Source organism: Megalopta genalis, chromosome 6 (genome assembly GCF_051020955.1).
Source record: "Megalopta genalis isolate 19385.01 chromosome 6, iyMegGena1_principal, whole genome shotgun sequence".
In the NCBI taxonomy this organism is placed as follows: Eukaryota; Metazoa; Arthropoda; class Insecta; order Hymenoptera; family Halictidae; genus Megalopta; species Megalopta genalis.
The window spans coordinates 13,068,126-13,086,240 of NC_135018.1; the positions used below are offsets into that span (position 1 = coordinate 13,068,126).

An 18,115-nucleotide genomic window follows, 5' to 3' on the forward strand; every position below is an offset into this window, starting at 1 on the left:
CAGAACCTCCGCAACGGGTTTCCACGGAATAATTACATCATCGATATATGTGAATGCGGTAGAATTAGGCAGGGGGCCTGATGGAGAATTGAAAACAAAATTCGTAATATCCGTCGGGGTTAACGAAAGCGGCCAACGCGACAGATTCTTCTCTCATTACTACTTGATAATAGCCTGAAGCCAGGTCTATTGTAGAAAAATACTTCTTATCTACCAATTTGATTCGATCCTTTGTTAACGATAATGGCTGTCATTCAAACGTCAACCTCTCGTTTTTCTCCGCAGTTAATATCACACAATTCTTCTATCACGATTTCATTTCGTTATTTATGATTACTACGGCAATTTCTGCTTAGACATTCATGATCTCGACTCCAATTGCTACATATCCCCAAGTCAGAAAATCCCCTTAGCTGTACGTGATTGCCCTCGGTAATCCATCCACGAATCTTCAAAGCAACATTTACAGCTAACAATTCAGCCTAAAGTTCAAATTTTATTTCTTTATTATAAATCTTAACGCATACGTTTATTGCGTAAATTATTCCAAACGTATGTACAATTGCTATTCACATTTGTACTATTTTCTGTTATCATTGCCCAGCATCGCTTTTAGAGATATCTTATAAGAATATACATTTCTTACTACTTAATGAAATTTTAACCTCAAGCGATACAAAATTTAATTTAAAAGAAAAGTTACATTGATTTTTTTATTTTTTCATATATATATTTCATTTAAACGGCGACAATATAAATTGCGAAGAGATCTTATAAAATATCAATTACCGGTAATTATAAAATTCGAGAAAGGTGAGAGTTCATCAATCCGGAATTCTGAAGTAGTCGATTTTTCTTAGGTGAGGATAATGAACTTTCACGCCAGGACGGCTTACAATTAGAACTTACTAGGAATGCTCCAGTGGTACCTTTCAATTTCAATACTTTGCGAGGTGGTAAGTCGTATCTACGTCGATTCACGAATGTATGTAACCCTGTTGTTCTCCGTAATTCATTTCAAGTTTTACATCACATTTCACAATTAACGATTACATTCGTTTTAATTATTAATCGCAATTAACGATTGAAATATTATTGTTAATCATTAATCCCACTTAACTATTAATTTTCATCCAAACCTTAGTCGCTTATCGGCTAAACTAGAAGCCCAGCTCCCACATGATAAAGATAATTAACGGAATTACATTTAAATATCTTTGGAATTCTCCATTCACGAATCATAAATTATTATTATCTCTTTCAATCGATGATTTCCGATTAATTTCATCATTGAGTTCTCTACGATTAATACTTTTCAGAAATATTCCTCTCGTAGTACTATAATTATGACAATTTTCCATCTGATTAATCATTGACTGCTAAAGTCACCGCTCTTTAGGAAATGTCGAAAAATAAATGACTTTAATAATAAATAATAATAAATAATAAATAATAATAAATTTAACTTTGTTTAAAATACAGAAACCATAATTTTGATCTATCCGTATTTTCTAATTGGGTGTACAATTCTCACGCAAGAATACTCTAGAAAACAGAGTAACAATTAATGGAAGAGTGAACAAAAATGTTATTTTCTGATGTATCTTTTAAACAAATGAAGATATTTAAAGTACGGTGGGTAGCTGAATGTCTTCTAAAAAAATACACAACTTTGCCTTTTAAACCATTTCTCCAACTCTAATTGTTTCCAAGACATTAGAACAAGCTATTACCTTAAACTTTAGGTGTTGTTTTTACCTCCAAAAAAATAACAAAATTGAAGTCCTGAATTCGGACGTTTAAATGGGCACTACTGCAGGTGAAATTAAATTTATTGATAGCGACGAAATTAAATAAAATTGATCGATACCAATTGAAGGTAAAACTGTATGTACATGCATTGATAAAGTAGGGATCTGCTGTACGGATATTAACTTCCGTTCATAAGACAGGAATTTGTGGGTTACATTTCTGTAATTATTGTCCTCTTCATTCTCGGAATTAAATTGTAACGAATAAATTGATACGAAGATGGAAAAGATAAATCAATATAAAGAGACAAGAAATTTATGTGTAAATCTTCCTTTTTGCAAATACACCAGCACAGCCTCACATTAGATTCTCTGAGATGGATTTTAACTTATGCAAATTCTATAAACAATGCATTAACATTATCTTTTAATAATAACAATTGATTAATTTACAATAAACTTCATGTTTTGAAATTACATATAACATTACTGAAATATTTTTGTACTATCACAGACGAGGTATGAAAGTGGACTGGACAGCATATGGGCACAGCCTTAGGCCCCCTTACCATTTGCATGTCGCGCTCTGCGTTACCGATAGTTCACGAATTTAAGCACGTTAGCAAGAAGCGAATGTCCTATACATTTCATTTCTACGATTACTGAATGTTATTTGATGGCAATAAACATGTACGTGACATGGGAATGGTAATAGAGCTTCTAAAATCTTATTTTTGGGTGACAAAATAATGCCTTAGGCCCCCTTACCATTTTCGTGTCGCGCTCTGTGTTACCGATAGTTCACGAATTTAGGCACGTTAGCAAGAAGCGAATGTCCTATATATTTCATTTCTACGATTACTGAATGTTATTTGATGGAAATAAACATGTACGTGACATAGGAATGATAATAGAGCTTCTAAAATCTTATTTTTGGGTGACAAAATAATGCATTAGATGTTCAGTTTATTCTTATACCTCGTCTGTTTTACTATCTATTGCATTTCTAAGATTTCGGATGAGAGATATATTCCTCATTCCAAATTCTACGACCTTCATAAAGGAAATATTCCGACCTTCCCATCATCCCCTGCTTATTCGCACGATCCGTTAAAACCTGATCTAATACTCGTATCCGTAATGGTTACCAGAATTGTTAACCGATGATGGAACTACATACCTATGGTCAGATCGCTTTGGAGCATTAATCATTTTAAAAAATAATATGTGATGGTGTTGCGTGAGGTTCTAGTGGATTTTAATACAGACAAAATCAAAAAACTCAAATTGTATTAAATATATTTAATATTCAATACGTCTGTCCAGAAAGAGCTCCAAACAACAAATGCGACGATTTTCAAGCGTTCGTTGCTAACGTTAACATTTGTATCTTATTTCTGCATAGTGCTTTATCATATAGCTTTGTATATTATTGATCTTGTAATAAACAAAATAAAGTAATTACATGAAGTTATTTTAATTTGAAATTCCCTCCAAAATAATATTTAAAGATAGCGGTTTAATTTACTATGTTCACATACGAACAAGACGGGAGTCGTAACAGGGGTGATGGACCTCTCGACGGAAGTGCCAACGACTCCGAGATTAGTTAAAGCGGTCGCACGGACGGCGGCGCATACATCGGATTCCCGAAGCGACACGAGGCCCGCTCGTAAACATTCGTGGCCAAGACCAGACGCGAACACAACGTGCTCCGACCTCCCGACGAACGAGTCAGATGGTACTGATCCCCATCATGATCGCAACTGATCGCAACCAACCGCTAACTTGGCCACAAATGTTGGACCATATTGTATTTCCCCAGAAGAGAGAAGTTATATCATATTTAGTTGATAAATATAAGAATATTAGACATACATATTTTTATTGGTTACATATTAATCTTGTATTTCTCTATTGTTTAACTTTTGAGGGGGCGTGTTGAAAAAGAAATTTTAGCCTCGGACACAAAAATTAATCTATAGTTTACTTAGGACTGAAATTCGAAAATATCAGATTACGTTTCCGCCGGTTCCGTCAGCGCGCACCGACGGTGATGTAAACTGTATATCAAAGATACCGCGACATACCATCACCGGTGTCGTTAGATTGTCGCGCTCTGACTGTTGGTGATCCCAGTACCGCGTATACAATGTAAGACGCGATGAATGACCGTCTATGATCGGTGGAGAAGACGACACCAAAAAGGGTATATAAGCAGGCGATTTTCAGTAGCCGGTCTCTCAGTTGAATTTGGTCGCTCAGTCATTTCGTACATATACCTTCTCTCAAATAAAAGTAAAATAAAAGCTTTTTAAGAAAAAAGAATTAATAGCATATTCATTTGAGAAATAATCCAAGACATAATCCTAATAATTATAAAATTAATTTTATAATACTCTAATGTTATTATAAAATTATGGTCATAAATGATTGTATAGATTGAATATTTTTAAAAATTCGTAATCTTTATTGCACTGCATATTACGAATAAGGAAACGATTGTTTCGCCTTTATTATTTAAAAAAACAACTATCTATACTGAATAATTTTATGAATTTATCGACGGAGATTAATATGAACAAGCTTTAGAATTGAGCCACGAACTTGGCGCTAGCATCCACTGTGCATTTGATACTAACTTGGTCGTTTCACCACGGATGTCGCTATAAGTAAATTCGAACTATGAATCAGACGCGATTCCCGCTGGAATCTGCAAGATATTTAAACCGGAAGCCATCGAGAATCGTTCGCGAATGCTTGCAAATGATTAATCGATTCACCTAAGTGATGAAAGTCCATCAAATTGTACCGTGATTTGAAAATTGAAAATTGAAAAAGAAAACCTGCGCTCATATTGAACAATTACATTTAATAGTAGTTTACATAGCTTTCGTCCGTCGAAATGATGAAATAACATCGATTAGACGTTATTCCAGAAATGAACGTGCAACAGCAATATTGAAATCAATCGATGTCAAGCTTCTTGAAGCTTCCTTCAACGCCAAAAATGTCGGTCGCCGATTTTGCTTTGCCAGGCCTCAACGCCTCATTAACTCGTCTAGTTTGTTCATCCATCTGGAAGAAATCCCGATTCTCCTCAAGTGCTTTCACGCTTCTCTTGTGCAGCTCCTCTATGGGGCCTGCTTTTCCACCTGCTTCGGTCGGCAACGCGTCTATTGGCAGGAATTTCGCCAGCGTATCCAGGGTCGTGTGTGTGTGGAGCTAAATTAAATAAATATAAATAGGGGAAAAAAAATATAAATTAAATAAATAGGGAACAATGTTACCGAAATGATTAAACCGAATAAGAAATTCGTGCTTCTTCTCCGAGACAGGATTGCAATATCTTGTCGTATAAATCGTCGGCAATATTTCTTCTCCTTTTGTAATTACATTTATTGTAATCGGACCGCAGATCATTATGCAAAATGATCTATATATATATATATACGAAAATCGATGGATGCAATGGACGAGAAAATTTCTACGAGCTCCTATGATGTTTCAGTGTTATAACAAGACCGCAGATTTTTTGTGCATCTGCGACAAAAAAAGAAAGTCGAATCACAAGCCAGAAAAATTTAACAATTCGATCACGTTGTTTGCAAGTCATTTAAATTATTTCGGACTGGAATAAATGTCTATGCAGTTCCCGTTTCTTGCAATCGATGCACGCTTTCATTTTGCATAATGATATATATATAAGAATGACATTAAAGAAACAAATTCTAATAGGTTTATGGCGGATCTTTACGCGGAATACGAATTTTTTCTCCGTCTGTTGCTCTGGTAATGGAAGCTCGGTAAAATAATTATTTCACCTCTTAATATTTTTAATAATCCGAGGGTAACATTTCCGAATATCACCGACGATTTTACCATCTTGTCTTTTGCCTGTTTATTTTTGCAATAGGTAGACCACAGATTTTACGCATTTACGAGAATATTGAGCGGGTGAAGTACAGAACAATGAAAACAGTTGAAGAATTTAAAAACGTTGTTATATTATTTCCAACTTACTGGATTTATTAACCGTGCCGACACATTTTCATTCGACTGTGGTTTATTGCGATCGAGGTAGACAAATTTTATTTTGCATAATGATCCGCTGTATGGTTATAAGATACAACCACATGACCTTGGACCAATCCTCTCCCGAAGCGACGAAATAAAATGAAGCAAACGAATGAATAGTAGGTTCGAACGAGGCATTACCATGTCCATCAGCTCCTTCTTCATGAACGGCTTCATCATGTTCAGGATCACGTCCATCACCGCCGTGATATTCATGTAATGGAAACCTTTCAGGCGGACCGGAAGTGCCTCCTGCAGGTAATAGAGATATTTCTTCAGTCCCATGGGATTCAGTCTGGCAGCATGAGCAAAACCGACGTTCTTCATGTCGAAGAGTATAATATGACCCGGCAGCGTGCCTTCTATACGGAGCCATAGATCCACCACCATGCTCAGGAACTTCATGGTGTCGTTGTAGACGAATTGCGATGGCTCAAAGTCCATCAGTCTTCCATAGAGGATCACGTAACCTTCGGGAGTCTTCTTGTCCAGAATCTGGATCGTTCTGAAACAAAACCGTTTGCGTAGATCACGTAATTTCGATTCGCTAGCTCTGTGCAATTTAGACTAATTGCGCATTGTTGCAGCACAGTAGTATGAGACCTTGAAATTAATCTATTTTTCAATAATAAAATTTCCGCTTCGTAATTTTTCTGCTTTGCAGCCGCAGTTGTCCTATTGTAGTGTTTAAAAATTGTTACAGTTGTTAATCTACAATATTTTTCTGTTTTATAGATTTGCATTGTACTGTGCTACTTAAAATTTATTGCTTGCTAGTTGCAGTTCCTATGATGATACACTACTTAGAACTTGTTCTATGCAAGTAGTAATTGTTATACTACAGTATCTAACATTTGTTCCATAAATATTGTATATTATTATACTACACTATATCAAATTTGTTCTATAAATATTGTATACTGTACTATATAAAATTTGTTGTATAAAAAGTTGCATATTAGTACACTACACTGTATAAAATTTGTTGTACGAAAGTTGTAGCTGTTACGTAACACTAATTAAAATTTCGTCGTGTGTTAAAATATGGATTATAAGTTCATTTAAATTATCGGCACAACAATGTATGCGAAAAGTGTCGGATGTAACGACTAAAAATCGATTGATCGTTAAAATAGAAACTTTCGGGTCCCGGCATAAAAAAGCAATACATTTATTGTCGGAAAATGTAGAGGCTCGAAAATTTTGTTCCATTGATCGATACTTTGCGACGAATGTACAACCGCTGAGGAGTTCTGTTCATTCGTGCGTGCAGTTGTACTTGAAGAAACGTGAATTGAGGATAATTGAGATGCAGAGCATAGAACGATGAGTACGAAAGAAAACGGAAAGAAAAAAACCCAGCTGGCCACAGTTGTTTATGTTAAATCTTCGAAAGCGATTCCGGTGTACCAGACATTTTTGATAACAAAAATAATTTCTGTTAAAGAAAATCTAGTATATCATTCTGAACACTCGTCCGCCTAATCGAGAGCTTCCTTAATCGGTGATAAATAGTAGATAAAATAGAATTAACAAGTTCTGATCAAATTTCTATTACCTTTTTACAATCAGTGGATTTTTAGTTGCGGAAGAGAAGATTTCTTTAACATTTCTGCGCTTGCTATAAAATGACGTATAAAAATGGAAATTTGCACGAAGATCCGCAGTTTAGTGATAAATCGTTTCTTCGAAGGTTTCGCCGAACTAAAACTGAATTAATGCCTCATTTCGCGAGTACTCACACAGTCTGAAATGCTTTTCTCAGCTCTTTGCAGCCCAGAGGATCCATATTCGAGAAAAACTCGGGCACGTGCGTCCTCACGGTGAAATAACTATCGATGGTCGCCTTGGTCGGTTCTATTCGATAATAATTACTGTGATAGAACAACGCCAGATCGGCGTCACTGATTTTCGGCAAATGCGGCTGCTTTTTCAACCACTCCCTCAACATCTGTATATCATCCTCCTTCAAATCTGGATTCTTCTTCAGCTCCTCCTCGTACGTTATTAGTTTTCCAGTGTTCGCCATGGTTTCCTTCTTACAAACAATTATCTACAATTCTCTTGGATCGAAAATGAAATCTCCTTTCGCAAATGATTCCTTCCGGAAATCAGCAACGCACAAACTTCGTTAAATTTTCATTTCACACTCTGACCGTCGACTGAACAGCTTTAAAAAATCACGTAGAATTGCATCAATATAACACTAGATTTACGGAGCACCGAAAGCAGTTGTTTTGTATTAGTTTATGAAAGTAACAATGAGACATTTATACTAATTCTTAACAAGTGTTATCGTAATACTCGTCGCAAGTAATAACAGATGTATTGACTAAACGATTCATAAATGTATATGTTTGCAATCTGAGCAATCGTGAATTTAAAAAATCCAACATTTCGACCGAGCATTGAGCGAAATAAAAATTGAACATTTAGGATGTGCGATACGAAATATTATTTCACCTTTCAATCGTGCTAAATCAAATGAAATTGCGTGAAAAGCAAATCGAATTTATTTTTCTGCACCTAGTCCCTTCAACGTTTAAAACGAAATTCGAGTCGTATAGACCCGTTTCCATAGAGTTATTGCGTTTTAAAAGGTATTCGAATACTTTTTGCGACCGGCAGCATATTGAAAGGAATTAGTGAATTTACATTGAGCTTCCAAGAGTGATTGTCTTTTGTGAGCGAGTTCGCTAAGAAATTAGCGACTTCGACAACGACGATAAATACGTTTAAATTCTCATAAACTCGGCAAGCAGATTCGGTAAAATCTATAAAAAAGAAACGTAATGTCGGTTTACTTCGAGATTTTTGTGGATCGCTTGGCTTTTCAAGGCGCAGAAGTTTGCGGGATCGCCAGCCGAGTACAATGGAGTATCGAAGAAGGATTCGTCCCGTGATGGCCTAGTCGGCGGCTTGAATGGTACTGGCTGACCGTAGACATTCAAACTCAATCGTGCTCTTAAAATGTGATGGGACAAGCTAATATCATGTAATCACCTGTTGCGTGACTGTTGAGGTCGTCAGACCAGCGGCCGCCAAGATTACATACTCCGGGATGATATGAAAATCGTGGAGTTGCAACAAAACACAGAATCGTCAGACCAGTTTTTACAGACGGACCTCGGGGCGCGAAACACCATTCTCTGCGCCATAAGACGAATTCGAGTAAGTCACCATGAACGGATCCGTCTACACAAACCGTAAGTGGAACGACCGCTTACAAACATTAGGTCGAGTCACAAATAACTTTCGTTTCTTTATCAGACATTCATCTTGTTCTTCTTTTCATTTCTTTCTTTCTTTTTTATTTCGTTCATTTCGAACCCTTATCTATGTAGCGAAAGCAAAGACTCGTTTGTCCCGGTGACTCACGGTTGGTAGATAGGAACAATAGATTTTTATCTGGCTGCGTCGGAAGTTAATTACGATCCGACCTAATGTAGATCGAAACTGCAACATCTCGAGAACAGGGCAATTAAGTCGCAACGAAATAATCGCATCGAGTGTGTCCGTGTTTCAATGGATTTCTTCTATTCATCCTGAGCCAGCGGAAACTCGCACAAGTATTAGACCAGTTATAAATTGCGACTTCCGTGACAAACAAAAACACGTTGCATGTCGTTACAAAAGAGGCCCGCAATTAGAGTCGGATGCATTTGTTCTGCGAGGGGAATTGTTCGATTTATCGATTTGGAAACAAAAAGACGCACCCGGACTTCGTGAGATTCTTCAAACTGCAATTCGATGAAGTCATTCGAATTAATGTTCCAGCAATTAGCACGCGAAGTTCCGACTAATTAAACTCATTCGGCTTTAATTAGAAGCTCCTTCACCGGCCTCTTTGAAGCCAAGCAGCATAAAACGATCTCAAAAATGTACTCCTCGGATGCTTGTGCTAATTTTTGTTCGCTTTACGTATTATTAATTAGCAGTCCTGCGGGAAGCAAAAGTCGAGTGCACTTCGCGCGCTAAAAAATCGAATTCATTCCGTCAATTTGTTATTAATGGGAGCTTGACGGAAATGATCGAGACAGAGATATTAAACAAACACTTCGTGACTTTATTATCTACTGTAGAGACGGCTTACAACAATTAATCCTTGTCGCTGTACGCTGCTTCCCGATAGGATCGAAATTATTTCTACAGTTTTCAGAACGGAATGAACAGTTTCTGTTATCTTCTATAATGGTATTTGCTCGCAAACGAATGGAATTATTTGTCTAAATTAAAGTTCTGCCGTTCTTTGGTAGGAGATTAGTCAGACTTTGGTAATGCTAGACTTAATGTGATCACGCCGCTTAAAAGTAACCCGTTTACCAAATGAAGTTTAGGATGTGATAATTGATTTCTAATCGATTTCGAGCTTCTTGAACGTTCCTTCGACGCCGAACAAATCGTTCGCCGTCTTGCTTTTGCCGACCCGCTGGGACTCGTCCACTCGATACGCGAGTTCCTCTTCTATGAACCAATCGCGTTTGTTGTCTAATTCTTTTATTTGTTCCTCGTGGAATTTGGACAATGGTCCTGCTTTCCCGCCGATGTCATTTGGGAGTATATCGAGGGACACGTATTCCTCCAGCGTGTCCAACGACGAATGCAAATGTATCTGCGAAAAGTTCAATTTCATGCGATTATGCGCCGTACAGTCGCTAATAGCGAGTGGTCTGTGATTGGACGATTTAGAAATGATGTCGAGCAATGGATTTAGTTTTTCATTTAAATTCAAGAACATAATTATGCAGCGTCTATTAATTAAATTCAAGAACACGCTTGTGCGGCGTCTGTTGATTAAATTCAAAAACACGATTATGCAGTGTTTGTGAATATAAATTCAAGAACACGATTACGCAGTGTCTGTTAATGTAAATTCAAGAACGTAATTACTAGACCGCGGATTTCTATGCAATTGGAAGACATAGAAAGTAAAAGGCAAGTTCGTTCTTCCTTCAATCATTCGAATAGATTGGAAATAATTCTCATTAACATTTTTAAACTTCTCGAATCCTTTTATTATTTTTCAATTGCATCCACTCAATTTTCCCATAAATGCATAAAATTCGCAGAATCCATTGATATGACTGTAAATTATAGCGACTTATTGCTGCAACTGTATATTATTTGTATGTTAATTCAAGAACACAATTATGACCCGTCGAATGCAAGAACACTTTTTCGTGATTGGACAATTCAGAAGCGATATCAAACGAAATACGTACAATTGCGACTTCACCGCCAAGAATAATTCACCGAGAACTCCACAAGGCATACGACGTTTCGTGAGAATTATTTGCATTAACTTGTGAAATTTATTGTTGTCGCATTGTTGATTGATATAAATTCAAGATCACCGTTCTCCGATTTCGTGTGTTTGTTCAGTTGATGATCGTGATAAATCGTCGTTTATCATCATCGCATCGAGAGATTACTGCCGTTCTTGTTCCGCGGACCGGAAAATTATCACTTCACGCGATGTCCTACGTAAGGCAATTATTGTTTATGTAACGGAACGTTGGAACCGATTGCATGAACTAATAATAATATACTAACTTAACTAATAATACACTAACTTTTGTATCGCGATATTTATTGTATAAATTGAAATGCGTTTATCCGTTCTTATCCGGAGATTATGATAATATATAACGTACAGAGTGCGAAGATATTATATTATTTACGCAACAGAACACCAGCCATTGGCTGGTTGTGCTACGTCAGAAAAACGCTATGACGTTTTCTTTTGAAATGGTAATATTTCTAAATGAATTGCTCATATATTAGATCATTTAAGATCATATAGATCATATAATTATACATTGAAATTACCATCGTACTATACAATTTGCAATTAGAAATCAAAATTAACGATGCTAGAAATCCGTCGCGTTATCATCGGTGATTTATATTTGCATGTAATTAGACGTTACGTTTTAGATTTTAACCGGAGAGAGTGAGAAAGAGGGAATGAAAGGAAATAATGTGCTAGCTGAGATGAACATGTTTAAGGGAATCGTAAAGAAAGTCCAAATGTCTAATGGCTACGAGAATAAAATAAAAATGATGATAGTAATAATAATAATAATAATAATAATAACAATAATATTACCATTGTTAGCGTAATTTCATTAGTATAATAGTAATAATAATAATAATAATATTATTGTTATTAATATTTTAAAATAATAATAAAATCGTCATTACGCGATTTGGTTCATATGGATATTAGTTATTATTATTATTATTTAATTTAATTTAATTTAATTTAATCTAATGTAATTTAAAATCACATGAACAAAATCGCACAATAGCGCATCCACGACGTAAATGAAATGATGCTTACCAAGCTCCACAGATCCCTAGTCATGAACGGCTTCGCCATATTCATGATGACGTCCATTACCGGCGGCGTGTTGATAAAGTGGATCTGCTTCAATCGAACCGGTATCGCGTCTTGAACGTACGTCACCAATTTCTTCATACCCATCGGACTTATTCTGCCAACATGACCCAACGACACGTTCGAAGCATCCCCGATAAAAATGTATCCGTCGACGGTTTGTGCTTGCAAGGCCACCAAGTCGGACACCATGAAGAAGTACTTGGTGCTGTCGTCGAACGAGTAATGAGATGGGTCGGGGTCCATCAGCTTCCCAAACAGTATTTTGTAACCTTGTTTCGATAACTGTGGCAGTCCAATCGCGGCTCTGCAGAAGAAATTGATGAAATTGTCGATTTATTCGCCGACACGAATTCTATTAAAATAATTCATTCCATTTAATTTTCAGGTATCTTATAGAATAGTTAGAATAAATAGTTAGAATAGATAGTTAATAGCCGTCAATAGTTAATAATAGGTAGGTAGAATAGAATAACTCTTCTTTAATCTCTACTGACAGTTAAATGACATAATTCTAGCTCTTTTCCCAAAAGTTCTGCACTTTGTTGGACATAATTGTTACCAATACGGAGTTTCGTATAATTATTTAGTCAATAATTTGTTTCGTTGAATATAAATTTCATGGAAAATAGATTTCTCGTAAATAAAAAAATGAAATAAAACTATCGTTGATTTTTCATCGCATTCACGTTTTCTGGTGTTCTATATTGCCGGTGATAACGCAGCGATTTTTGAGTCTGCCTTTTTATTTCCATCGCGAAGTGAGATTACAAATTCATTATTCTTCCTCTCTGCAACAGGTTTTCATCTTGTACTTGATCGGTAATCACCGACAACGACGACATACTGCCATCAGCGACGAATACACTATACCGTAATTAAGTAAGCATTATACTTCCGCAACGAATACCTAACAGGATTCTGAATTTGTTGAGGATAATACAATGGGTGGCTGAATTGTTAGAATCACTTCTTTAAATTGGCAATTTTACGTTTGCACAAAAACACAAACGGTCTAGATGGAAAAAATATGATCAAATCAGCTCTCACAGATTTGTTAACAAATGTTACGACGTTCGATAACTCGCCTGAATAGAAAAATTAGATCGCCTGCTTTTTCGTCCATTTCTCTTTTCCGATGGCTTTTTAAATGTTTGAAAAATGTGGCACATAATAGGGAATTATTTCAGATTTTTCTGTCACAACCTGCGGTTACAAAAAATTAGAATATAATAAATAATTAAATTCTACAGAATATACAGGGTGTCTCAAAATTATGGTACCTCCGGGAAATGAGAGGTTCCTGAGGTCATTTGAAGTAACTTTTTTATTTAACTATACAGACTATAAAATAACTAAACAAAGTTGGAATTTTTATTATTATATTTTTATTATTTACTGAATACTGTTGAAAAGCAAAATTGCAGACAGATTTATGCGTTTATGATAAAAATGTGTAGGTGTGGTTCGAAGCAGAAGACAGATTGAAAGTATTTACGAGTGCCGATGTATTAGTTTTAAGCTTATTAAATTTGATTGCAATCGTTTCTACTTGTCGCGATTGATATAAACAATTTTTAGTTGTAACTATAGTTACAGTTGTCAACAGATTCATTCATGGCCTCGACTAATATTACCATCACCAACAATCATTATATTATTCATCGAGTAGAGAATATTCTTAAGAAGTGACACGATTGGAAAACTTACACCACGTTGAAAGCTTGTCGAAGCTCCTTCGACCCCAATGGGTCCCTGTTCGCGAAGAACTCTGGCACATGTGATCTCAAAGTATAAAAGTTCTCCACCGTTTTTTTCGCCGCCTCGATACTATAGTAATTGCTATGCAGGAACAACACCAGTAGAAGATCAACGATCTTCGGCAGATGTGGCTGTTTCTCGCACCACTCCCTCAGCATCTCGATGTCCGACATCTTAATTTCAACGTTGTTCTTCAGTATTTCCTCCAAACAATATGGATAAGGCATCGACAGGGGCTTCTTGGTAGCCATGGCCGAAACGATTGAAACTGTACGGGAAACAAAACATCAAATACAGAAACATTCTCGGACGTCTGTCACGCTCGAAAGAGATTAGGTGTGCAACGACCAGACTGTGGTCTCCGGCACACTCATTGTCAGATCTACTTCCACCGAACGAATTCCAACGGAAGATTTTCTAGAGGCAATAAAAACATTTCCTGGAGCAACGGGTTTGTCATCCGATCATGTTTACTTGAACCGTACTTCGAAGAAAGCAGATCTGCAGAAACGTTTGCTCCGGATAGATGATATCCATAAGGATATAATTCGGAACATGGTGTTTTACTTGAAAGGAATGAAACTTTCGAACAAATTGAAACATTCGAAATGATCTTGACAGACGAAGAAGACAGACGATATCATTAAAATGATACGAAACACGTTATATTTGGGATAAAATATTGATAAACAGGAAACAGTATTTATCGTAAAAATTCAGTGAATTTTGTAGGGCTTCAAGTGAAGTCTTTCATAAATTCATTACAGTACAGCTAATCGGATAATATACATAATTAAATTATCTTGAAATTGCAGTACAAGTGTAGCGAAAAATGACATGAAAAGTGACATGTATTCAAACAATGAATTTTCTACTGTTTTCTCGATATAACCATAATATCAGTTAACTTAACGTAAAATTTTAGGACTGGATCTAGCGATTAAAACTAATTTAATTCACGATCATTGAAACAGTGTAGATGCACTTGTCGGAAATGATTCAATAATTTTAGTTCTTTGAACTAACGTTGTAATAAAAATTTTACAAAATTCGAACAAGTACAATGAAATTACTTGTATAAAATAACATAAAGTGACCGCTTCCAGCATTTTACAATTCTACTACCCAAAATTGACAGAAATGTTTTTTATTTATTATTTATATTTATTTATTATCGGCTTCATCGCGTATTTTATTTATGTTTCTATCATTTATTTCGTTCACAGGAAAAATCAGCGTCGTTAGAAACCATTATTACCCAATACTTCTCACTTTTCACTATAATTTACGCGACGAGAAGTCTGATAACATTAATCTTGTGACAAATAAATATTACACAACGTGTCGATAATTGCAATACCGGTGATCCTAAACAATTTCGAGCGGTTCAACCGTTCCAGCGTGAAAAGATCACGAAAATGTTAAGCAGGTGTTGCACACACGTGTCACCGTTTGACATTAATTGTCGTTAATCCCAATTAGAAATCGCGCTGATCGATCCGAGACGATCGATGATTCACTGTGCGATCTATGTATCGTCACCTGGCCGCACGGAAATCACGCTGTCCACAGGATGTCCGATTCACCTGTCCGTTCCAGCGATCGTTGGCGATCGGTTAGAGTCTCGGTGAAGACTGCGAGCACCGTTCAACGTCTTCATTTTAATTCATATCACAAATTATAACGCCATAGCGTGCACATGCCTGTGTACATGGGTGCGCATGTGTATGGAGTTACGCTTCGATTAGAATGTAAGGAGAACGTGTCTCTCCGATCCAGGATTATCGCGGCTTTTTCTACGAGCGATTCGCGGAAGCAGGGGATAATTGGTGTGGTTCGGCCTCATTACAGAGAACCGAACTCGTGATTAGAGGTAGGCATACTTATTTGGCAAGTCTTGCGCGAATCATGATTATGCAATCGCGAAGACATCGCTCGCACCGTGCAATCGAAGCGAGCTTGATCGGCATAACAAGAATTTCAAATGACCAACGGCGAATAAGAAACAAATCGCTAGCTACTATCTGAGGGAACGCGAAAACAAACAATATTTCGATACAGTTATTTGTTATTTCAAATAAAATATTTCCCAATTTATTTTTCAATTTATTCTTACTTAGATTTATTTTTTAATCGATTTTTGCTTATATAATTTATTTTTACTTGAATTTCTTTTTTAATTTATTCTTACTTGATTTTCTTTCGTAATTTATCCTTACCTAAATTCACCGTATCCATTTATTTTATTGAAATTTCTTTAATTTATTTTTACTTGAATTTCTTTTTTAATTTATTCTTACTTGATTTTCTTTTGTAATCTATCCTTACCTAAATTCACCGTATCCATTTATTTTATTCAAATTTATTCTATGTATCTATTCAATTTGCATTTGTATCTATTAAATTTTATTTACGTTGATACGATCTAATTATTTCATTTGAATTAATTTTATAACATTTTCTGTGTGATGGTGAGAATTTTTGAATCCATTAAAAATAGACTCTCAAAATTAAACGAAATGCTGAAATGTCAAAGACCGTTTATGGACCGTTTGTGGTCCGTAGTGCTATCGAACTTTTGTCCCTGATTCGGAAGAATCTTCTTGTTAATCATTGATACCACGAGTTCGTTAGCGTTAATTAATTTTCATAAGAGAGCATCGCGATTGCGAAGGCATCCGTTGGAATACAGGAGGCGTTTACCAAGACGAAGGCCTCGCGACGCTTTCTAATTTAATCAGTTTCTGATCTAGTTCCTCCGCTGCTTCCGTTTTAACTGTGCATTGTTCCGCTTTTGATCTGTGCGCATAAAAATCGTTCAAAAACTAGTTGTAATTTTAAATGGAATAATTTATCCTTCGAAGTCCTGATTCTCTATCATCTTATTTAAGAAGCTTAGAAACTTGAACAAATTAAAGACGAATAAGTTTATCTAGTTCGTTCAGTTTCGAGCGTAAGCAGCAAATAATTCTTACCGCGAATACCATAATAGACTGTGTATAATTCGGCACAGAATTTCTGCTGACTTTTTTATCAAATGTTGGAATAGCGCCAATTCATGCAGTGGCAAAACAGTACGCCAAAATTATCCACAACTGATACTTTTTATATAATAAATATCGTCGAAAAATTGTGATTTTAGTCGCCCGACATTTCATTGACTTGTACTACTTGCAATTTTCGAAAAAACGTCGCAAACTTCTAAGTAGTACGAGTCAATGAAGAGTCGAGCGTCGAAAAAAAAATGTTGGCCGTCTGACATTTTATTGACTTGTACTGTTTGCAATTTTTGGAAAATGTCGCAAACTTTCAAGTGATACGAGTCAATGAAAAGTCAGACATGGAAAAATTTTGCCTAATTTTTTATTCGATGAAGAGCCGCGGTCTCCGATTTTATTTTGAATTCTAATTGAAATGAATTCTCTTTTTGTTCAGTGCTAACTACTTTTTCTTTCGATTTCTTAGGCTCTGATGCCGTTCAGTTCACAGAAATACAAGGCCAGTGTACCATGTGCAAAATGATTTATTTTCTAATTATACGTACAGTAATCTGTGGTATAACTTCTTTCATATACATGTGTGTATATACAATATCTTACTCTCGATCTTAAGAACGCAGGCGCAAAATACATAAAAATAACTAAGGCTCTCCCGTATTTGTTTGTAGTTACTTGTCTGTCAGTAACGCTATTACACACAGCATGGACGACCATGCCCCATCCCTCTCGTTTACTTTTCTCTCCTCATTTGTTCAATGATCGACGATCATTCCTCTAGTCGTACATCTATCCAACTGATCCATGCGGGTCTTTCTCGATCGACGAGTCGAGCGCGTACAAGCGAACGAAAATCATGTTTTGCACGAGAGATCTCGAGATTACGCGAGAAATAAAGGTCTCTACGAGGAACTCGGTGGTTCGTCCACCATTATAAAAGTTGCGAATATAGAAATTCCTATGCTGTGTTTGAACAGGCACGGGCGTGGTTCTGTCGCGAAAGGAACTATAGCCTTCTCATGCTGTCGATTGCTTTCGTGGATGTCGAGAACGCCCGACTGGTCGATCAGCAATAACAAAAGTATGTTTCGCAAACAATGGATTGCGGGTGAACAGCAACCCAATGTGTA

At 36.2% G+C, this 18,115-nt stretch overlaps 3 protein-coding genes across 10 annotated transcripts in view; 1 reads left to right on the forward strand and 2 right to left on the reverse strand.

Moving 5' to 3' along the window:
* Positions 1-4,603: 4,603 nt before the first annotated feature.
* LOC117226116 (alpha-tocopherol transfer protein-like) lies at positions 4,604-8,792 on the reverse strand. 4 transcript variants are annotated; one of them, XM_033480132.2, is made up of 4 exons: positions 8,633-8,792; positions 7,571-7,866; positions 5,970-6,333; positions 4,604-4,976 (listed from the first exon to the last, which is right to left on the reverse strand). In XM_033480132.2, the coding sequence occupies exons 2-4, from the start codon at positions 7,855-7,857 to the stop codon at positions 4,719-4,721; spliced, it is 909 nt and encodes a 302-aa protein (XP_033336023.2). In that variant the 5' UTR covers positions 7,858-7,866; positions 8,633-8,792; the 3' UTR covers positions 4,604-4,718. The 4 variants fall into 4 exon arrangements, with proteins under 4 accessions (XP_033336023.2, XP_076379185.1, XP_076379186.1 ...); XM_076523070.1 differs by having other exon boundaries at positions 7,571-7,863; positions 8,633-8,790; XM_076523071.1 differs by having other exon boundaries at positions 7,571-7,891; positions 8,633-8,781.
* Positions 8,785-18,115, forward strand: part of LOC117226128 (angiogenic factor with G patch and FHA domains 1) — a 69,342-nt gene continuing 60,011 nt past the window's right edge. For 2 of the 5 annotated variants that reach the window (XR_013033726.1, XM_076523068.1), the window contains exon 1: positions 8,785-8,999. Coding sequence is in view for 3 of the 5 variants with exons in the window: in XM_076523068.1 (XP_076379183.1) it covers positions 8,895-8,999 (105 nt within the window). In the remaining 2 variants the exon portion in view is untranslated. Of the gene's footprint in view, positions 9,035-18,115 lie in introns of all 5 variants that reach the window. The other 3 variants (XM_076523065.1, XM_076523064.1, XM_076523067.1) reach the window with 3 other exon arrangements.
* Positions 9,872-15,747, reverse strand: LOC143259706 (alpha-tocopherol transfer protein-like). The gene is made up of 4 exons (XM_076523069.1): positions 15,532-15,747; positions 13,939-14,257; positions 12,172-12,535; positions 9,872-10,440 (listed from the first exon to the last, which is right to left on the reverse strand). The coding sequence occupies exons 2-4, from the start codon at positions 14,238-14,240 to the stop codon at positions 10,183-10,185; spliced, it is 924 nt and encodes a 307-aa protein (XP_076379184.1). The 5' UTR covers positions 14,241-14,257; positions 15,532-15,747; the 3' UTR covers positions 9,872-10,182.